General features: G+C 39.6%; 1 protein-coding gene across 2 annotated transcripts in view; it reads right to left on the minus strand.

Moving 5' to 3' along the window:
- LOC6031843 (protein Star) overlaps window positions 1-22403 on the minus strand; it is a 70655-nt gene extending 48252 nt beyond the window's left edge. Inside the window, exon 1 of one of the 2 annotated variants that reach the window (XM_038253825.1) lies at window positions 21655-22403. Coding sequence is in view for 1 of the 2 variants with exons in the window: in XM_038253824.1 (XP_038109752.1) it covers window positions 14134-14150 (17 nt within the window). In the remaining variant the exon portion in view is untranslated. Of the gene's footprint in view, window positions 1-14133; window positions 14812-21654 lie in introns of those variants that run through there. The other variant, XM_038253824.1, reaches the window with a different exon arrangement.
- Window positions 22404-22996: the final 593 nt, after the last annotated feature.

Below are 22996 nucleotides of genomic sequence, written 5' to 3' on the forward strand. Positions count from 1 at the left end.
TTCTGCTTTTTATTTAAGATCAAAAATTTGTTGAAAAATGATTTTTTGGCGATTTTTTAAATCAAAATCCGTCTAAAGACGGGGTTGGGTTGTAGAAGGTTAAAGAATAGCGATTACTGCGGCCTGATAAAAACATCTGAAAATTTAGTCCATTTCAAGTTTTAATATTTTTCTTTGTAGGTTCATCATATCATACTCAAATTTCCATTATCAGAACCTTTTATCATAATGTTCAACCAAAGGTGCATTTACCCTAATTTCAACATTAGTTTTATTGAACCTATAATGTCCATCAAAAGAGTCTTTTAGCATAATGTCCAACTGTAGGGAATTTTACCCTACTGTCCAAAACATTGCTTCAGACGTGCATCCGCTCCAAGTGCGCTTTTACAAGAACAAGCTGAGAGCCGTTAAGAAGTGCTCTTAGGACCGATGCACGTCTGCTGTGCTTCTTTACCCTAATGTCCAAAACTAAGATTCATTACTCTAATGTCCATTACCAGAGGTTTTTTTTCCATGATGTCCAACTAATTTGATTTTATTTATTTCACTTGTGTTGATTACCAAGGACCTTTACACTGATTTCCAACAGTTGGACGATTTACCCTAATGTCCAATACTAGGGTCATTTACTCTTATGTCCAACGCTAAGTTTTTTTTCAAAAAAGGTCATTAGCAGGAATCTTTACCTTAATGTTCAACAGTAGGAAGATTATCCCTAAAGTCCAACACTATGTTCCTTTACCCTAATAGCCAATACTTGGTTTGTTTACCCTAATACGAATCACTTAAACCAATATCCAACAGTGACGCGGTTTTCCCTAATTTAAATTTATTTGTTTTAATAGATAATACCAAGGAATTAATCAGATGCCCAACAGTAGGGCCATTCACCCTAATTTCCAACACTAAGTTTCTTTACCCTAATTTCCAACATTAAGTTTCATTGCTCTAATGTCCTTCACCGGCCTCTTCCAATCGTCGCTCAGGTATAAATTAACGTAACCATTTGGGACCGTCCATAAACCATACCTAATTTTTTTTTGAATACACGAAAACGATTAAAAATTGCTTCAAATTGTATGAGCAAAATTGATCGTTTATCAAAGTTTCAGAGAACTGCTCACCAGGTTAATCGAATTTCTCTGAACCAACAAACATTATCTCCGATCCTTCGTACAATGTTTAAAACTTCCGACATGAAAGAACCTACGAACCCCTCCCATCACCATTTCTCCCCCCTCCCTAATTGTCCTCCCTAAACTTCTCTTCACCAGAACTGGGTGAAAAAGTGCGTAAAGGAAATTGTTACGTTATAATTTGAAGCATTGAACCTTGATGAAAATATGTGTACATATACGCGACCGCACGATCACATCCACGAGAACCGCAGAAAAGGGTGGGGAGGGGGGGGGGGGGCTCATGTTTGTAATTAGCGGCCGCGAACGTGTCCCATGGGGGTAGATCGAGTCTGGGGTCTCCAGTGTTGCAAAAGGAGTGGCTGCTCTTTTGAACCAGCTTTTGGAGCTCTGACGATACATGGTTTGCTCTTAAGAGCTTTTTACCGCGATGATTTTGTTGAGCAGTTGCACCTAATTTTTGTTTTTGCCCGCAATCTTGCTCTTGAAGAGCTCATCAGAGCGAGCGCTCACAAGATCGCAAGACTAGCAACACTGGTCAAATTGAAGCTCTACCCCGGTTCAAAGTCACCTCCTCCGCAGGCTCCAAGTTCTTGGACCAAGCGTTTTTTTTTTCTTCTTCCGCGCCTCTCTCCCCGGCAACACAACACGCTGGAATTGATCTCATTACCGTCGTGCCGCGGTCGGGGCCTTTACAATGTGGCGCGCGGCCCCCAGACCATATCGGCTGGCTGGAGGGCTTCCGGATGTGCGCGCGTGTTCGCGAGAACCGGATTGCTCTGAGCGGAGGGGTTGGTCAAGGCGGGCGGACGTGGACGACAACGACACAGTTATAATGGTTGTTTTCGTCGCTGATCTTGTTTGGTCGGATGGCCCCGACGACTCTTGTTGTTGATCCACGGTTATGGCGCTTTGATGAGTATCCACGGCGCGCGGGGTCTGGCGGTTCTCGTATGAGGTAATTATTGGGCTCTTGCTAGGCTCGGGATTTTTTTTTGCTGATGGTGTGGAGAAATGTGCCTGGATCATGATGACATTGAGCGAAACGGTTGGACAGGGGAGAAGTGCCTTTGATGGGAATTTTGAGTTGTCGATTACAAAAACAAAAACGATCAACTAGAACTCCTTCAAATTAATATCTATCGGGCCCTAAATCGGACCAATCATCGATTTAGGATAGATGTCCGCATTTAAGGCTATCTAAGGCCAGACGTGCATCCGCTCTAACACCGCTATCACTCATTTCAGCAAGAAATAACAGTATTATCAAAACTTGCGATCCAAAATATGTCCCATTCACCAATTTAAGATAAAATCTATGAACAATTTTTCAATTTTGGATGTTTGGGCGGGGTAAATTTGTATGACTTTGGCAGTCTTTTTTACAAGATTCCTACTCGAAACTAGGTGTTCGAAGGCTCGAAAGGGTGAGGCATCCCAATCCTCTTTTACACCTATCTCCCATCCACCCCGGCATTCGAACTATCGACCATTGAATTGTGAGTGGAAATGTCTATGGAAAATTGGATGTTTATGCATTATGGGTCTCGTGGCGCAGGGGTAGCGGCTTCGGCTGCCGATCCCGATGATGCTATGAGACGCGGGTTCGATTCCCGCCTTATCCACTGAGCTTCTATCGGATGGTGAAGTAAAACGTCGGTCCCGGTTTCTCCTGTCTCGTCAGAGGCGCTGGAGCAGAAATCCCACGTTAGAGGAAGGCCATGCCCCGGGGGGCGTAGTGCCAATAGTTTCGTTTTTTTGCATACAAAAAAAGTTTGTGTTGAAGGTGTTAAATTGGAAAGTTTAATATAACCTCTATTGTGATGTAATATCACCTCAATTTAGACTGAAAAAGTGTCAAAACACTGGAAAAGTGTTAAATTTAAACATTGTTTTATATTGAAACAATACTTGGACTTAATGCATTCTTTATAAAACTTTTATTTTATTTTGGTATCATCGACCTTTTACATAATATTTTTTTTCAATTTTCCTGATTTTATTTTTAAATTTCAGACTCCCTTCTTTCCTAATTTGTGGACAATTTATCATACAAAAAAAATGCAAACAACCCTCCCCCCATGGTTTATGGTAGGCCCAATAAGGCCATTGCAAATTTTGTGTAGAGTTTGTGTCCCTCTTTTAAAGTTCCCAAAAAAAATCAAAAAGTCAAAAAAGATGTTGACTAAAATTAAAATGTTCATCAAAAACTGGTAAAATCGATTGTAAACTATTCAGAAAACTCTGTTGAAAGATTTTTATGCGCTTTTATTTAAATAAAGACATTTTATTCTATTTTATTTATTTTTTAATTTTGAAACCACATCGTTTAAAGACGTAAACTTTCAGGGATAACTGCATAATGTAAACAGCATTTTGTGAATTTTTTTGTTTCAAAATTTCAAAATTTATTTGACTGAAATCCCGAACAGACGATAATAACTAAATTCATGCCATTTCAATAACACATACTTTTCAAATAACAAAAAGTGTTATGGAATAATCTTGCAAAATCCATTTTTGCATAAGAGTTTAATAACAGTTTATGTTATCATAACAAAATTTGTTATTGGTCTGATATTGATTGAAAGCCAAAACATATTTGGAATAACTTTTTTTGTTATGGAAGAATACCGCCAACTGTTATTGGGATGATCGGATTAGTTGTTAAAATAACAAAAAATAATAACAAAGATTTGTTTGAAGAATAGCTAAAAATTTTATTAGTCTGTTATAACAATAACAATCTAATAACAAAAAATTCAAAACGACGGATAACAAATCTTGTTATAGAGCAATTCCAGCTCAAATCAGGAATTTTTCTGGTACTTTTGTACCCGACCCTCTCCAATTTCAATGAAACTTTGTAGACATGTTATCCTAGGCCTATTTTTGTGTATATGAAGCCAATAGTACTCGAAAATAACATTTGAGAAGGGCGTAAGGTATTTAAATATTTTTGTATGTAATTTAAAAATTATCTCGAAGCCGTTGCGTCGTATCAAAAAGTGGTCAAAGACAAACTTGTAGGAAATTGGACGGGCTTTCTGAAAAAAATACACTGAAACAAAAATACACGCCACATCTATGAGATTTTTTGATTTTTAAGTCTAAAACTTAAATTTAATGCTGATGTCACGATGGTTTTTGGCAATTTCTATATGACAGACTTGGTTTTTCAGTCTCGTAAATATTTTTACCGGAAAGCTCGTCCAATTTCCCATTAGTTTGTCTTTGACAGCTTTTTGATTTATATCGTTTTTATATTTACGTAAGCAAATTTACTATCCTAGTTTCTACCACACTGAAAAAAATATTCTATTTTCAGTTATTAGCAATGCAGTTAAGCTTATATCTGTAAGCCCTTACATCCAATTGAAATGCTGTTAAAGGCAACCTTATGGGAAATTGGACGAGCTTTCAGGTAAAAATATTTACGAGACTGAAAAACCAAATCTGTCATATAGAAATTGCCAAAAACCACCAAAAAAACCCGTTTTTTCAACATTTTTATTTTTAAAACCGCTGTATCTTCCCACGGATTGGACATAGGACAATGGTCAATATGAAGACTTTTATGTAAAATTGTCTGGAAAATCGATTCCCACTACAGGTTTTTAAAAAATTTGACGTTTAGACCACTTTAAAAAAAAACAGTTTTAGTAAATGATTTTTTTATTTTTTTTAGGAGAGACATACCAACCTGCATTTTTCGTCAGTCTTTTGGCAACATTTTAGGCTACTTCCTCAAAAATTTTGAACAAAAAAAAATCGTGACATCACCTTTCAATTTAAGTTTTAGACTTAAAAACCAAAAAATCTCATAGATGTGGCGTGTATTTTTGTTTCAGTGTATTTTTTCAAAAAGCCCGTCCAATTTCCTACAAATTTGTCTTGGACCACTTTTTGATACGACGCAACGGCTTCGAGATACAGTAATTTTTAAATTACAAAATACAAAAATATTTAAATACCTTACGCCCTCCTCAAATGTTATTTTCGAGTACTATTGGCTCTATATAAACAAAAATGGCTTATATAGGCCTAGGATAACATGTCTACAAAGTTTCATTGAAATTGGAGAGGGTCGGGTACAAAAGTACCAGAAAAATTCCTGATTTGAGTTGGAATTGCTCTATAAATAACATAAAATGTTATTGGCCTAGTATTTTCAAATATCAAAAAATGTTATTCCCAAGTTATCACCGTCTGCTCGGGATGGCCTTGAACATCTCAACCGTCCACGTAATTCAAAATTTGAAATTCCAGAAATTCAATCTACTCCAAAACAACTCCAGATTTCATTACACTCCAGAGATGTCCATCACCAGCAGTCACCACTCAAGTTTTTGGTTTATTTTCCCAAACGCCAAAAAAGGCCAAACTTTAACAGCTCTCTCGCCCTTGCCACACAGTTGGTGTGTTGGTTGTTTTTCTTCCCCATGAGCGTGTGTGTGTGTGCATTGTTATTTTTCCCTCGGTTTCTTCGCCCCGCCAGTTCTAATGCACCGTCATCACCGCGCGCCGCTATCCATCCTAATCCCGACCGCGGCGGGGGCTTAAGTCTGATGGCCTGCCACCCGAAACTGCTACCGTTTGGAGAGTTCGGGTGCGTAACTTTACAGACGTGATCTCTTTGGTGCCCTTTTGGTGCGTATCACACGCCGTACATCCGCGGGCGTGCGCGCTCTCTCTCTCTCTCTCTGCGGACAATCCGCGGGGCTTCATTCATTCTTCATTACCCCCGCCAGGTTTCCTCTGGCGTGCCCCCCTTCGGAACCGATTTTATCTAATTATTTTTTCGTTATTTTCCCCCCCTTTTCTGGGGGGTTTTGGGGATTAGTGTCGGAGTAGGTTAGGGTGGCGACTTAGTTTGGTTTGTGTCGAATTACACATTTATGAAAACTACATAAAAATTTAAAAAAAATGTTTTAAAAGAGCAATTCCAGCCCAAAACAGTAATTTTTTCTCGACCCTCACCGATTTCAATTAAACTTTGGGGACATGTTATCCTAGGCAGCGGTTTTAAAAAAATGTTGAAAAAATAGGTTTTTTGTAATTTTTGGCAATTTCTATATGACAGAGTTCAATTTGTTGGGTGGTGACGCGCGGTCAATTATGTGGCATTGTGTGTGAAAAGAAAAGAATTTTATTTCGTGTTTCATCCTGGTTGGCTTGCCCACAAGCAGAAGAAAATCAGTTCAATTTGTTGGGTGGTGACGCGCGGTCAATTACGTGGCATTGTGTGTGAAAAGAAAAGAATTTTATTTCGTGTTTCATCCTGGTTGGCTTGCCCACAAGCAGAAGAAAATCAGTTCAATTAGTTGGGTGGTGACGCGCGGTCAATTATGTGGCAATGTGTGTGAAAAGAAAAGAATTTTATTTCGTGTTTCATCCTGGTTGGCTTGCCCACAAGCAGAAGAAAATCAGTTCAATTTGTTGGGTGGTGTCGCGCGGTCAATTATGTGGCATTGTGTGTGAAAAGAAAAGAATTTTATTTCGTGTTTCATCTTGATTGGCTTGCTCAAGTCCTTCCTACATCATCGTTGATCGGGAGGCACGACGTCGTGTGAATTGTTGCATGAAAATAAGTTTAAGTATTACTGTAAATGACTGTAAAAAAGTCTTTCCTATATCATCAATGTCGTCTGGGTAATCGTGATGAAAAATTACATTTATTTAGTATTTAAATACCTGTGCGCGAGTGTTTTGGTGTGCTAATTAGAAAGACCTTCCCATAGCATCGTTGCTCGGAAGGCTCGCCGACGGGTTTGTTAAGAAAGTCCTCCCCATAGCATCATAGCTCGGGAGGCATCGAAAAGCCAATACCTTATCCTACTAACCCAAAAAAAAATAATCACGTGATGCTTGAAGGAGATGCTGTGGATTCAACGGTCTCAAGCGGTATCAACAAGTATATAGCGAAAAACTATGTGCTTGATGAGTCTGCAACTTCAACTATCGGACTAACATTCCTCCCTTTTGTTGAACTGCAGGCTTCTTGGGAGGGCGCCGGTATTGACTAATAAAGTCGGGGTCTTCAGGGGTTAAACAGTGAACGGATGGTTGGCTCCCACTGATCATTTTTGATTCATTGTTTAACTTCAGCTGATCTGTCAATAACGGAGTAGCAGCTCATTGGCAGTCAACCATGCTCATGCTCATGCTCATGCTCATTTTTGGCAATTTCTATATGACAGACTTGATTTTTAAGTCTCGAAAATATTTTTACCGAGAAGCTCGTCCAATTTCCCATAAGATTGTCTTTGACCAATTTTGAATTGGATGTATGGGCTTACATATATAAGCTAATTACATTGCTCATAGCTGAAAACATAATATTTTTTTCAGTGTAGTATAGTAACCTGGAGAGTAAATTAGCTTAAATCATAAAAAAACGAGTTATTTTGAAAAGTGGTAAAAATATTTTCGAGACTAAAAAATCAAGTCTGTGATATAGAAATTTCCAAAAACCACACAAAACCTATTTTTTCAACATTTTTATTTTTAAAACCGCTGTAACTTCACAAGGACTGGACTTCGGACAATGATCAATATGGAAACTTTTATGTAAAATTGTTTGGAGAATCGACTCTCGTGTTCGGTTTTTGAAAATTTTGATGTTTAGAGCACTTTTGAAAAAAAAACAGTTTCAGTAAATGATTTTTGTTTTTTTAGGTGAGTTCCGTCCTGCATTTTCGTGAGTCTTTTTGTAACATCTTAGGCTATTTTCACAAAAATTTTGAACGAAAAAAAATCGTGGGCTCAGCTTCAAATTTGACTTTTAAACTTAAAAATAAAAAATCTCATAAAAATGGAGTGTTTTTTAATTTCAGTGTATTTTTTTCGGAGAGTCCGTCAAATTTCCTACAAGTTTGTCCATGACCACTCTTTGATACGATGCGTCTTCGAGGTACAGCAATATTCAAATTACGAATTTTTTTTTAAATCACTTACGCCCTTCTCAACTGTCATTATCGAGTGTAGCTGGCTCCATATACACAAAAATGGTTTATATAAGCGTAGGATAACATGTCTACAAAGTTTCATTGAAATCGGAGAGGGTCGGGTACAACCGATTCCCTATTTGACATAGAATTGCTCTTAAACAAAAAATTCTCAAATCTTTGCTGTCGTGCTATTTTGTCGCAAGTGCATTTTGGGCCAAATTGAGTTAAGAACACCATTTTGTGCAGCTTACATTACCTCATCTGTTGACATTCACAGATCCCCGATAAAAAGCGAAAAGACTCCGTGCATTGTTGTCACTTTTCATATGGAAGATGTTTCGATCTAAATGCGACAACTGGGCAAAGGAATTTTAGTTCAGAACGCGTTTGTCACACGTACAAATCCGACTACCTTAAACATTTGTAAATATAACTCGGGACTCCGGCAACCAAATTCAACCAAACTTCGGGATAATGCACATAATGGTCAGCCAAACAAAACGTGTTTGTTATTGTTACATTGCTTGCTCTCAGTGTTGTATTCTGACTAATGCAAGTTAAACGTGTAACACTAACACCACTACACGGGGAAAAGAGGCACACCTGGGAGGGGAACAAGAACTGTCATAACGTGGGAGAGAGGAAATAAAGAAACACGCGGTGGAAATTGCTGGATTAAATTCGGTGTTTTTTATTCATTTATAACCCGGAACAGAACGTAACATTTGGCGACGAGGCGGAAAAGAACCCGCAGGAAGCGTGTGAGTGAAATTTGGTTCAATCCGGCGGCGAGAACTCGGAAAATCGGCGAGGGAACCCCGAGGCCGCACTCAACGTAAACCAAAGAGAGACTTGATCCGGACAAGAAGCGATTTAATTCGGGCACGATGGTAGATGCAGCAAGCAACTCGAGTGTGCCACCTTTTATTCCCGGGGACACATCCACGGTGTCGGCCCGGTGGAAGAAGTGGAAGCGTGCCTTTCAAATCTTCCTCGACGTGAACAACGTCACGATTCCCGCCCGGAAGAATTCATACCTTCTTCACTACGTGGGACTCCAAGTGCAGGACGTGTTCTTCAGTTTGCGAGGGGAGGAAGCACCGGCAGTTCCGGCCGGCTCGGATGAATTCAAGGAGACGATGAGGCTGCTGGACGAGTACTTCCTGCCGATGAAGTGTCTTCCGCTGGAGCGGCACAAGTTCCGGAACCTGGCACAAACAGACGATGAACCCATCGAGAACTTCGTTCTTCGCCTCCGAGAACAAGGCAACCTCTGCGAGTATGGTGACCACTTGGACGAGGAAATCAAGGAACAACTTTTCGAAAAGGGTGCATCGGATGACTTGCGAGCGAAGATCCTCAACAAACCGCAAATGACACTGGCCGAAACAGTGGAAGCAGGTCGAGCGATGGAGACAATCGAGAAGCACAAGACGAACACGACTGTGGCCCAGGTACCGGAAGAAATCCACCGAGTAAGATCCAAGGCAAAGAAACGGGAATGCTATCGATGTGGCCATCGGGGCCATTTCGCCAACGACGATAACTGCCCTGCGAAAGACCAGATGTGCAAGCGTTGCGGCTTAATCGGCCATTTCAAGAGCTGCTGCAAGACGAAGAAGCAGAAGAAGAAGGTGAGCGGAAAGGGTACGCGACACGCAACGGCCAAGCATCACTCTTGTGATTCGGATGACTCCGATGACACGGAGAAACAAAGCGGAAGCGATTCGGATGAGGACAGTGTGCAGTATCTCTTTGCGACTGATCCGATTAGAGAAGGAAGAGCTGTTTGCGCTGTTGGAGACGTTCCCATCGAGTGGGTGATCGATTCAGGAGCCGGCGTGAACGTCGTTGATCGTCGAACCTGGGAGTACCTGAAGCAGCAGAAGGTGCGCGTCAACTTCCAGACAACTGCAGCAAAAAGAACGGTGAAGTCGTTTACTGGGCAACCGGTACAAATCACTGGAATGTTTTCTGCGGAGATTGCTACGAAGGTAAAGGGAGTCGAAGCAGAGATCTATGTGGCGGAAGATGGTGAGTGCTGCTTGCTGGGACGAAGGACAGCGTTGGATCTTGGAATTCTCAACATCGACAAGACGGTATGTGTGACAAGAGACAGCGAGGCAGTTAGGGAAGGCAGTCGGGGAACAAGCGAAGTGAACTGGAGGCGCGACCTGAAACCGGTTTCGACACGGGAAGGTGGCTGTGACCCTTACAACGCTCGCGAAAAATCACTTACAAAGTATGTGACGTTTGAGGAACTTCTAGCGGTTCGTTGAGAGCTTTCGATGAAGATGGACAGTAATCGAGCAACCCGGAAAAAGAAGAGATTGTTGTATTCTGACTAATGCAAGTTAAACGTGTAACACTAACACCACTACACGGGGAAAAGAGGCACACCTGGGAGGGGAACAAGAACTGTCATAACGTGGGAGAGAGGAAATAAAGAAACACGCGGTGGAAATTGCTGGATTAAATTCGGTGTTTTTTATTCATTTATAACCCGGAACAGAACGTAACACTCAGAACGTCAAAAAGCGACGTGCGTCAAAAAGCGACAAGATAGCACGACAGCGTCGAAATGTAACAGATTTGATCTGAAGGGGCGGAGAGAAATAAACTAATTTGCATTGGTCTCAAAGAAAACATTAAAAAATTATTTGAACTAAAAATTAAAAAAAGCTTAAAAATAAATTGCAAAAATGAAAAAAAAAAATATTTAAAAATATTTTAACTAAAATCGAGTCGACACCAAAGATAAACTCAATCTACCAGATTTGGATGCTACTAGTCTCAGATGAGCCCTAGAACTCCACTCTACACACATATACGATCATCACTGAAAGCACACACACACACACACTCACTAACAAATCCAGATCATTTCTCTCTCGCGCGCGCAATTCAATTTTCCAGACGGTGTTGTGTTAAATAGATTTAAGATCAATCGACGTTTCCTAACAACATTTCACAGCCTCTTTGTTCGAGCAGGGGAGGAGTGCGAGATCGCGCGCGCTTGTTGGAAGTGAGCGTTTATTTCATAAAAAGAGTTTGTGTAGTGTAAACAGTTGTCTCAAGGGGCAGCACATACACACACCCACAAACACTTGGTGGGGTGGGAAAGGGTTTCGGTTTGAGGAGGAAGCGGTGATGAGTTTTTTTTTCTTATTTAGAATTTCATTACGCCTATTAACACTCTATTTATAAAAGTGCAACTCATGTTGCGAAAACGTTACAACAAAAAAAAACTGAAGCGAATTTCTCAGCTTCGGAAAAGGAGCACCCTAAGTGCAACTGCGAGTGTGATGGGCCCTCTGAATCACCGAAAGTAAAGTGTAAATAACACGAAGATTCACAACGAAAACAAACAAAATTTCGAATCACATTGGGTGAGAAATGAACAAAAAAAATCTTAGGATCAATAACGCTACGTGGTGTAACGTAAACAGCAAACGTCCGGCCTTGGCGTATCGGAAATGTTGGGCGGATGTTGCTGGATATCCAAATGTTTTTAAGGGGTTTATCCAAAATATTATTCACTTCAAAATTTTCAATTTTTTGTTTTTTAGGATTTAAAAAAACAAAAAAGCAAATCATGAAAGTTTTATTTATTGATCCTTTTCAAACTGGAGCGCCCAACGCATGTTCAACTTACATAGACACCCAAAACTCCTAAAAAAAGTTGGAACGATAACTTCAACTCGTTGGTTCTCGGGTCTAACTCAACCAATCGGGACGATTCTTTTTACGCGCTTGCCTCTGCGGAATTTTTTGAACATTTTTTTGAACACGCGCAAAAAATTAGAACGACGTTTTTTAAACATTGGACAGTTATGCAAAACACGGACAGGGCAAAAGAAACCGAAAAGCTACGATATCTTACATGTTGAAGGAAACATCGGTACACAAGCCACTACAAAACGAGTATAAGTCGAGCCACAAAATAAATGCGCCAGCATTCTCGCGCCAGTATTCGAAGCTCAACTTGACAGGTTGTCGACTTGGCAACGAAGCGTCAAAAATCGATGCAGTGTGATTTTTAGCGATTTTTTCGATTAAAATAAATGCTGTATCGTCTTATTTACGAAGATGAAAATGAGTCCAGCCAAAAAGTAAAACCTATTCGCGATTAAAAGCTCCATAATTCCGACAGATGGCGCAAAGCATCGAAGAATGACGATTCAAATTTTCGCTGTTCGGTTATATAGGAATGCAAACTTAAAATTGAATTTACAGCTCTTAGAACAACCTTTGAGAAAAAAATTCAAGTAGTACAAGTGTAAACTTTTTGCTCTCTATAAATTAACACAATAAAAAAGATATTGAAAAAATAATTTTGAAAAAAAAATTGTTTAAAATGATAGAGCATCGAAAGTTAACGAAGTATCAGCTCGAATTTTTGCTCAAAAGTTGTTTTGAACGTTGGAATTTAACCAAACAGAATTCGCATACATAACCTCAAAGGGCAAAAATTTCAATCGACATCCTTCGCTCTGTTCTGCTACTCAACACTGGATGTCGCATGTCGTTTAGCTTATCAATGGCAATAATACCTTTCTTTAGTAAGAAAGGCAAAAAGTAAATCGTTCTAAAAATTGTTCGTGATTGCCGATCGATGTCAAATTTGTTTCAGATGCTCATTCATGGTCTGTACTATGAATGTAGAAAGAAATTTCGGATAAAATCAGAAATAAAAAAATGTTGGCGAAGGTCACCAGGTGGGCTTTTAACTTTATTTAGGGATTTTTTTTTTTCTTATGATAGGTTAATCAAACGGCTCTAACTCCAGAACCAAATTATGAATCTGGATGAAAATTTGGGAGGTTGTAGAGCTTGAAAAATGCAATCTTTGAGATAAATAAAAGATATGAAAATGAAAAATAATGACCATATTTCCATTTGCAAACTGTGTATTTTGTTGAAAAGTCTGGCCACATCCAAAAACAGATGAATATTTCTAAATTCGGTCTCAAAATGACCCTTGTTCAGCACACCAGCTTTCAAATGCACTTGGAACAATCAAAATCGAAAATAGGGGAGCCGAGGACTTCACGACACAAATTTAGCAAGAATTTTATCACACAGGGACATCACTCGAACTCCACGGAATTTATTTTCTCAAAATTCGAGGGTTGGAGATGGACGAGTTCTGTCAAGGTGAATCGATAGAGCGTCGAAAATCATTTTGTTACATTGAAAATCGGACGTATATTTGCCTAATTACCGTCTCTTAAAAATTTTACGCTTTTTTGGTGATGTAGAGAAAACCTCATTTTTCCTGTTTGCTTTTCATCCAGAGGCTGTATCTCAGCAACCATTGGTCTAATCTTCAATATCTTTGATGCAAATTTATAGGAAATTTAATTAAAAATATAGTAAAAAAAAGTTCGGCTTTTTTCAACATTTTCAAAAAATCATGATTTTTTCGAATTGGCTGGGATGGATGGGAGTTCTTCATAAAAATTTCAGCCAATTTTGTCCATCCAATCTCGAGATATCGTGGCACCCGTTTGACAGTTCGCTTTGCGCATGGCAAAATTTCAAGCTTAAATCGTCTGTCACTTACTTCAATCATCATGAAACTTTCAGGTGTGATTGAAAATCATCTTTTAAGTGGATTAAATAATTTTTTGGATTTAATAAATTTTGAGATTTTTTACATGTATGTAACCCCTTAGAAGGTAATTAATAATGATGAATATCTAGGCTTTATATTCGTTACACAGAGAAAAAAGAGTTTCCAAAATCGTGAACAAGTGTTCATGAAAATGGGAACCTCGAACATAGTGTTCAAATCCCATGGTACGATTTTGAAAAACGTACTAGAATTTTGACCACTTTGTTCGTGGTTCCCATTTTCATGAACGCTTGTTCACGATTTTGGGAACTCTTTTTTCTCCGTGTACCACCTAAATGATATGAATTTCATATGAGATGAGAATTTGAATAAGTACGTCAAATTGGGATTCTTTTCACTAGTTTTGTACCTTTTCAGGCTGATATTATACAAAATTCAAAACTCTAATCATTGATTGAAAACTTACAAACTGAAGATGGTCATTTTGACGGTATTCTGCTACTCCTGCTCCACTGCTGCCAAAGATGATCTCGACTGCCTCAACGGCTTAACCAGCGATACTCTTCCGCACGCACTGAATCCAGCAGATATCCGAACTCTTAACGACACGCAGTTCTCAACCGCCAACTCGTCAACTATTCCCCACCCGCAATTAATCGTTGTGCACTCTAAGCCGTGTATTGCGCACTAGCGCTAGCGGATCTACCACAGCTACTTCCACACCAACTTCCACGTTCACTTTCCGTCCAAAGGGTTTACTCGCCGGCAACTTCACGTTTACGTAACGTTACGTGACTCACGATAAGTACACACAAGACTTCTAAGACTAAGTCGTACAGCGTTGTTGCAGCTGCTGCTGCTGCTGCTGATCAAGAGTTACGTTTCCGGACCGCCCAATTTGGTTTCACTTTTCGTTGACCCCAAAACCGAGCCCGACGGAAACCCGAAATTTCCAACGCAGAAGCTGTAGCTGTGGCACGCAAGCCCAATTTGGTCTCGAAAACTTTTTGGGGGGGTAAAGCTAGCAAAGCTTAACCACTAAAACGCGCCACCAGTTCACAGGTTTCGGACCCCCGGGTGTACCGAAGTCTTTGAAAAGAGGCCACGCGCGCGCTCGTACGTCCCAACTCGACGGAAGTAGAAGTGCTACTAAACCACTGTCGTGAAGAGCCGGAGCGCGAGAGCCAAGAGAGTTGGAGACGCCAAACTACGACAGTGACGACGCTCTTTGGACGGAGTGGGATCAGGGACGTGACGACAACCGGAGGAAGGAACGTGGAGGACGCACTACAGAAAAGAACTACAGAATGAAAAAAGTGCTGGTGGTGGCCTCAATTGAGCAAGAACCCGGCGGAGAAAGAGAGCGAAAATTCTGGAGAACGGACGTGGACAGAGGACGAGGGTTCAGGGAAAAAAGGTTCACGACGAGACCCCTAACATGTGTGTGCAGGCAAGCGAAGGTAGAGGAAGAGGCATGTCAAACTATTATAGCAGCACCAGTCCCGCCATTATGGCACGCATCAGCTAGAAGTCCCTCTAACCTCACTCGGCTTAACCCTCTCAGATGTGAAGAGGGGATCGGCGATGATCTCGGTCTCGGCAAACTACTCACGAGACAGAACTAATTTAAGCCTATTTAAGCTAATTAAAATCAATGATCGTCAGTTGTTCGAGGCTATCTTGCCGACGATCGGACGCGTTCTTGTTTATTCGTAAGGGCTGGAACGAAACTGAAACCACCACCCAAAAACGATGAGCTGCGGTTGGTCTTCAAACGGAAGAGTGTCGTTTTGCAACGCTGCTGCTGCTGATAACTGTGAAAAATGAGCTAGCCCATCCGTTGTGAACCCCAAAAATTCGCCAAGTCGTCAATCGGTTTAAACTTGATTGAATCACAGCAAAACGTCAATTTCGGTTGTTTGGTTCAAAGTTACCGACCGCACGGTACCGGTGAGCATGTGCACGTGATGTCTCTCGCGGATGACGATGGGGTCACCACCTGGTGAACTGTCAAAAGAAAACAAACACCATGCTGCTGCTGGCAGGCTGGTTGTATGTTTATGTGTAGCATACTTTTATGTTGTTATGTTGGTGTGGTTTCGATGTGACGACCATAAAAGTCCTCCGTATGAGTAGATGTATGTGAGAGAGATGTTAGGGGAAGCGTGGGCTGTATGGATTGAAGACAAATGTATTATATGATTTATGAAATGAAGTATTATGATAGATTTAGTCTCTAATATTTTATTCCTAAATGCCATAAAATGCATTAAACATTAGACAATATTTGGAATATATCAATTAATTCATATTTTTATAATTGATTATAATATTTTTCATTCAAATGTCTTTTCCTATTTGTGGTTCAAATATTCTTAATTTGAAAAAGACTGTTATGCGATGTATTTTATGTAGCTCAACTTCGTTCGTAACTTGATTAGCCTGCTATTTTCAAATGCAATTGAAAGTGCAATTCAATGTCGATATCTCTGAAACTATTGGTAAGATCTTCAATGTTAAAAATTGTAGCTTCGGATCATTTCAAAATACATAATTTTGAGATTTTAAAAATCAAGCTTAACCTTTGAAAAGGTATAAAGACAGATAATTTTCCTTTTTTCATATGTTAGACCAAATTATAAAATATTAGAAATATTTTTAAATAAAATAATTCTCATTCGCAAAAGTATCATTTTTATTATGGATTTCCAAGATATCATCAATTACATCGTCAATTCAGGATAAGAAGGTGATACTAATGAGAAATTATTTCAAGAATCATTTTTTAAGCTCAAAACCTCTTCAAAAAATGTAAAGTACTTTTTGCTTGCAAATTCAATTCAATTTTGGAATATGATTATTTTTTCCTTCCGTTATTGACATTTATAAAAAAACAGTATTTTTTGAAAATTCATAACCAAGGGTCCTGATCAGTGTTGCAAAAGAGTGATAGAAAAGCTATCAATAGATTATCTCTGCACCAAAAATATCCGAGAGTATAGCGGCCGTCACTATAGCTTGTGAGATCTCTTCTTATGTCTCGTGATTCCCAGCGATGCCATTCTCTCTCTATCACTCCTTCCCTTTTCCTCGACTATGCGCTCTCACCGCTGAGTCTCTCAATCTCTCCGAAAACTGCAATGAGAGAACGCGAGATGGCGATTAGGAGCCGACCACGCATGACGCCCCTTCAAACTGCATTTGCAAAATTGGTTTTGTGGCGGCTTTTGTGGTTAAACGCTGTTGCGGTAGGATGTTCGTGGAAGCGAGAATGAGAGAGAAAAGGAAAATGTCAATCGCGAGTGGGTAAACACGAAAACGTGTTCGGCTATGTTCGGCGCTGAGAGTTTCAATGAAGAGAGAAGAGCAGTTGTATTTGAGGCATGAATATTCAGGCGAGATAATTGTAGTTGCTGAGAGCTGATATTTTGATATTTTAACAACCCTGGTCCTGATTTTCAGTTCAAAGATCAGAAATCACTCACTCATTACCGAACGCATCTTTGCCGACCGAAGCGCAACCATTCGCGAGCGAACACGACAGGCTGGCGGCCAGCGGCATGCTCAGTCGATTCACTCAGCGAAACAAAAACTTCGTGGATTTCTTCTCCTACTCCGTTCGTCAACCCGAGTTATACACGAATATGCTCAGAGAGGAGAGAGCCAAAAAAATACTAGCACAGTGCTCAGTAAACTTGCACTATCACAGTTTGAGTCTTTGATGTTGTGTACACAACAAAATTGCATAATATTATTGATATACAGTCCAGAATCGATTATCCGAAGGCCTCGGAAAAAATTCACTTCGGATTATCAAAACTTCAGATAATCGAATCACGAAAAAAAAAAATTTCGCTGTCTTATTTTTGATTGTAGCTTAAGTATGACCCCTTAACTACGTTGAAGTGATTTACATTTTGTTAATCCAAGATGGCTGCCAATATGGCGGTGACGAAATGGGGTCGTGATCGTGATTCGATTATCCGAAGTCCCATACAAACCATCGGATAATCGAAACTTCGGACAATCGAGGCTTCTGATAATCAAGTCTGGATTGTAATTGATTTTAGGCAATTTTTTAAATGATCAAAGCAAAGCCGATCGCAAAGTATTCTCAGTCAGCTTTGAGCTACTTAACAGAATCGGTCTCTCTGAATCATTCGCTGTACAACCCGATTGGAGTGAGGGGGAGAGCAAAGAGAGAGTGTTCAGTAGCGATTGGTGTTTGAGTGACAAACGGTAGGAATACATCATCTGAGCAGTTTCTCGTCGCTCTAAATTTGTGCTCGCGAGTGACTGAGTCTTTCTGGAGCAATCAGGACCCTTGAATAATAACCCCGGAAACAGATTTTCCCCCACCACTCACTATGGCTCAAAAGATGTCCCCAAAACATATTAAACAAATCGAAAATTTAAAAATACGTATACAAATTTAACTTCTATGCAGCAATTCCATTTGAAAAGAGCCTAAACCAAAAAAAAAGTTCTCCGATCGGGCTCAAAATTTTTCTGGGGGTTCCTTGGCCAAAATAATTAGACCCGTATTTTTTTGTTTGGCCATTAGGGTGGCCTACATCGTGCTAGGGTGGTTCAAAAATGGCAATTTTCGTCATTTTCGCAAAAACCACTTTTTCTAAAAATCATATCTCCGCGCCATTTCATCCGATTTTAGCTGTCTTAGACGCAAAGAAAGGTGATGAGTTTGGCTATTTGGGAAAAATAGTAAAGTTCCAAAAATCTAGCTTAACTATTGAAAAGTCGTATGAAAACTTAAAATGGCGTTTTGACCGTGTCTGGACCAAAGAGCCTATGTCTGAAAATATTTTATCGGATTCCTCGGAAAATTTCACATAACATATCAAAAATTGGCGATGTCGAACCGTACGTTTTGGAGATACGATTTTTGAAAATAAAAACTGCGTTTTCGACGCGCCACGCGCAAAAACGGGAAAATGACGAAATCGGCAAAAATCAACTTTTTCACTAAAACTGCGATAACTTTAAAATTTCAGCGATGACCTATACATGTCTGGGTACCAAAATTTTCGTAATTGAGAGACGCAACTTTTGGTACCATAACATCTATAGGTCATCGCTGAAATTTTAAAGTTATCGCAGTTTTAGTGGAAAAGTTGATTTTTGCCGATTTCGTCATTTTCCCGTTTTTGCGCGTGGCGCGAAAACGCAGTTTTTTTCAAAATCATATCTCGAAACGTACGGTTCGACATCGCCAATTTTGATATGTTATGTGAAATTTTCCGAGGAATCCGATAAAAATATTTTCAGACATAGGCTCTTTGGTCCAGACACGGTCAAAACGCCATTTTAAGTTTTCATACGACTTTTCAATAGTTAAGCTAGATTTTGGAACTTTTACTATTTTTCCCAAATAGCCAAACTCATCACCTTTCTTTGCGTCTAAGGCAGCTAAAATCGGATGAAATGGCGCGGAGATATGATTTTAGAAAAAGTGGTTTTTGCGAAAATGACGAAAATTGCCATTTTTGAACCACCTAGCACGATGTAGGCCACCCTAATGAAACAAAAAAATACGGGTCTAATTATTTTGGCCAAGGAACCCCCAGAAAAATTTTGAGCCCGATCGGAGAACTTTTTTTTTGGTTTAGGCTCTTTTCAAATGGAATTGCTGTATGTCTATGTCAAAAAGTCCTAATTAAAACATACAAGGCACCAAATCGATTACAAAGTCCCTTGTACAGAATTTCATATATTTACATACCCATTTTGTATGACCAGCTCGCAAAATAATATGGAGACTTGTATGGAAAAACTAATGATGCAAAATGAATTCTTTTCACACAGGAAAAGCATGGACAAAGTTTCATACAAATAAAAACTAAAAAAAATAAAAATCGATGAAAATTTGCGAAATCGTAGAGAACAACTCTATATATGATGACGCTTAACTTGATTTTGATGTAAAAAATAAAAAAATACATGATTCAATTATCGGAAATTACGTAGAAACCCTCGGATAATCAAAACTTCGGATAATGAAGGCGTCGAATTGTTGAGTCTGGGCTGTGTCGAATCACCAATACAATTATTTTGGATTGAATGTTCTAAAATTAAAATAAACCAAATCAATCCATGCAACCATCTATAACCATATCATATCAAACCTACTCGAAACTTGGTGTTAGGTTTGATTGTTGAGGCAATTACAAACCTCTTTTTACACCTCAGCTTCCATCCACCCCAGGATTCGAACTGGCGACCTTTGGATTGCTAGTCCAACTGCCTACCACTGGACCCAACATTTACCTCCCGGATATTTTTTTAAAGCTATTTTTCCGTAGATTATTATTTTTATGGTCCAGACTCCATTTTTCGAAGTCATCGTCAAAATTTCAGTTTGGAAAATCAAATCTTCGGATAATAGAATCACGAAAAACTTTTTTTTCGTTGTATTAATTTGGTTCATCGTTCAAAATGGTGTAAAGTGATCTGGGAAATATGAATATAGTGGCCAATATTCATTAAAATATTTTAATGGAATCTCAAATCTGAAATACATTTCGACGTCGTCGTGCTATCTTGTCGCACCCGCCATTTTGACGTTCCGAGAAAAACGCGCTTTAATGTTTGACCTTGAATATACAAAAACGAGAGCACGCAATGTAAACAATAACAAACACGTTTTGTTTGGCTGACCATTCTGTGCATTGTCCCAAAGTTTGGTTGAAGTTGGTTGCTGGAGTCCCGAGTTATAATTACAAATCTTTACGGTAGTCTAGCTTGTACGTGCGACAAACGCATCCTGACTTTCCAGGCCTGAAATCCCTTTGGTCTTTTGTCGCACTTACATCAATTTTCATGGAGTGACAAGATGGCACGACAAGATTGAAACTACTTTCATATGTAAAGTGACAAAAATGCACGGAGTTTTTTCGGTTTTTGTTGAATATCTCAGGATTGAAATCGAAATTTGGGGATCTGTGAAGGTCAAAAGGTGAGGCTTTGTGAGCTGCACAAAATGGCGTTCTTAACTCAATTTGGCCCAAAATGCACGTACGACAAGTTAGCACGATGGCGACGATTTACAAAAGATCCTATATGTACATTGGAAACCCATGGCGCATTGGTAATCTAGAAATACCAGGCAATCAACTAATCAAATTTGAATAATTTAGGTTCGCAGAATACGAGCTGGATGTTAAAAGTAAGAAAATATAACGGCTCTGAAAGCTCGATCGGCCATGTTTGTTTCAGAAATAAAACATTCAAATCATAATTCAGAATGTTTTAATCAAGAAAAGGTTTTCTTTGAGTTGTTTGTAAACGAATTTTACATATTGCGATAATTTTTTTACTATTTACTATTTCCGAACCCTGAATTCAGAACCATCATTGACAGCCATTGCCTCAAAAGTAAAGGACACCCAGTCACGACGTTCTAGCAGGATTCTAGCAGAGTTCTTACAGAGCTGGATATTCTTAGAGCATTCTAGCAGAAATGTTCTATCGTTCTAGCAGGATTCTGACAGAACCAGCTCTGCTAGAATATTTCGTGACTGGGCACCATCTACCACCAGGTCCTTAAGCGTATTTTTTGCAAACAAATTCACGCAAATATTTTCGTAGTTTTCTTGCCATCTAACGATAGAAAACAACAAAAACATCAACCCCATCGATATCACAAACACAACAATCTTGTTTACATCGCAGTGCTGGTCGTGGTATCGACACTACGATACACACAAACACGCACACACCCCACGCAGAGTGATGATGTTTGTGTCTCGTATATTTTTATTTGGCATAAAAAATGCAACGCTTGCTCCGACACCAATACAGGGCCAGCACCTGCTCAATACAAATATAAATGCTCCAAACCTCGCGAAACAATGACAGTAGCCTAATACATCTTATGACATGGTTATAAACAAGAAATATCACCGGATTGCATGATAAATTTGGGTTATGAGGACATCCGATCAATAGTTTTGTCGAGAGAAACACTCACCTCGAAAACGAAGCGATTTCAACCAGGTTCAGAGGTTCGATTCTAGCCGAGTTTGGCCAACTTCACCGTTTCGCCTAAATTAGGGTTATTACTGCACACAACCACAACTGCCACACTACACGACGATGATCGCCAACCACCGCGAAATCACACATCAATTCACAAAGTAATCTTCGGTCAATTACCTATAATTTAGGCAACTTTTGAGCGTTGAGCGTGTTCACCACCACTGACTGCCGCGGGAGGATTCGTAAGATGGGATAATTTCGGAGATTCTCATACGCTACAGGCAGCGAACCTCGTTGATGAGCTCGGGGCATGCAACAATAGGCCTTGCACGGACACGGACGAATCTGCATCCAACAAACTCCCGGAATTCCAGCAAACCCTTAAGGCACGACTGTTTTTCCTCGCTTTTTTGTTTCGCGACGAAGGTTCTCCAGTAGATCACGATTTCTGGCTCAGGAATCAAATACACGCGCACTTCAACACAGCAAAAAAAAAAAAAAAGTAAGAAAGACCGAATGCAGTTCGATCTAAGCAGTCTGCACGCAAATAAATTTCGTGGAAAGAACTGAAATCATCAAACCGAATCGAGTTGGCCAAGACCTTCGCCGCAACACAGTCAGTCAGCGGCAGAGCAATGCATTCTTCTCTCGCTCTCGCACCCACGTCGTAAAGCCGCGCGGCCCGAAGCCTTCTCTTCGTTTGTTTGTTGAACACGTTTGTTCCCTACACACTGCCGTGTCTGTCTGTCTGTCTGGCTGTCCGTCTGACTGTTGCTGGATGCTTCCACTGCGGTACACCCAAACGAGGGAGCACTGACACTTGAATCGCGAGGTCAAGATAGCGAGTGAGAGACTCTTCGCGTTTGCTCTGCTCTTGCTGAGGAGGTAACAAAATCAGGGAGACTTGCTCACTGTCTTGCCTCGTGAAGAAAGAGAATACAGATTTCAAAAGAAGAACACATTTTATTTGTTTTTGCAACTTGCCAAAGAATTTAAAATGCACTCTCGATTTTGAACTATTACCTCAATTTAAAATATATTTGTTACGAAAGTATTTTGAATCACAACATTCACAGACATCAACATTCGTCACATAAGAAGTCACCTTCAATGGATGAAATGAGCTATTTCATTGCTCTTTTTCAGAAATTGTTTTGAAAGCTTCAAAAGACATTGAGATATGTTTCTGGACATTATCTTTTGACACTCATGAGTTTAGCTTATTTGTGTCATTGTGTTATTTAATTTATTATCTTTTTTAAAATATTTATCTATTAAATAAATCGTTGAGGAAAAGTTTAAATAACATTAGAACTAATTATATTTAGTTAAAT

The sequence above is a fragment of the Culex quinquefasciatus genome, chromosome 2, assembly GCF_015732765.1.
Source record: "Culex quinquefasciatus strain JHB chromosome 2, VPISU_Cqui_1.0_pri_paternal, whole genome shotgun sequence".
Taxonomy (NCBI): Eukaryota; Metazoa; Arthropoda; class Insecta; order Diptera; family Culicidae; genus Culex; species Culex quinquefasciatus.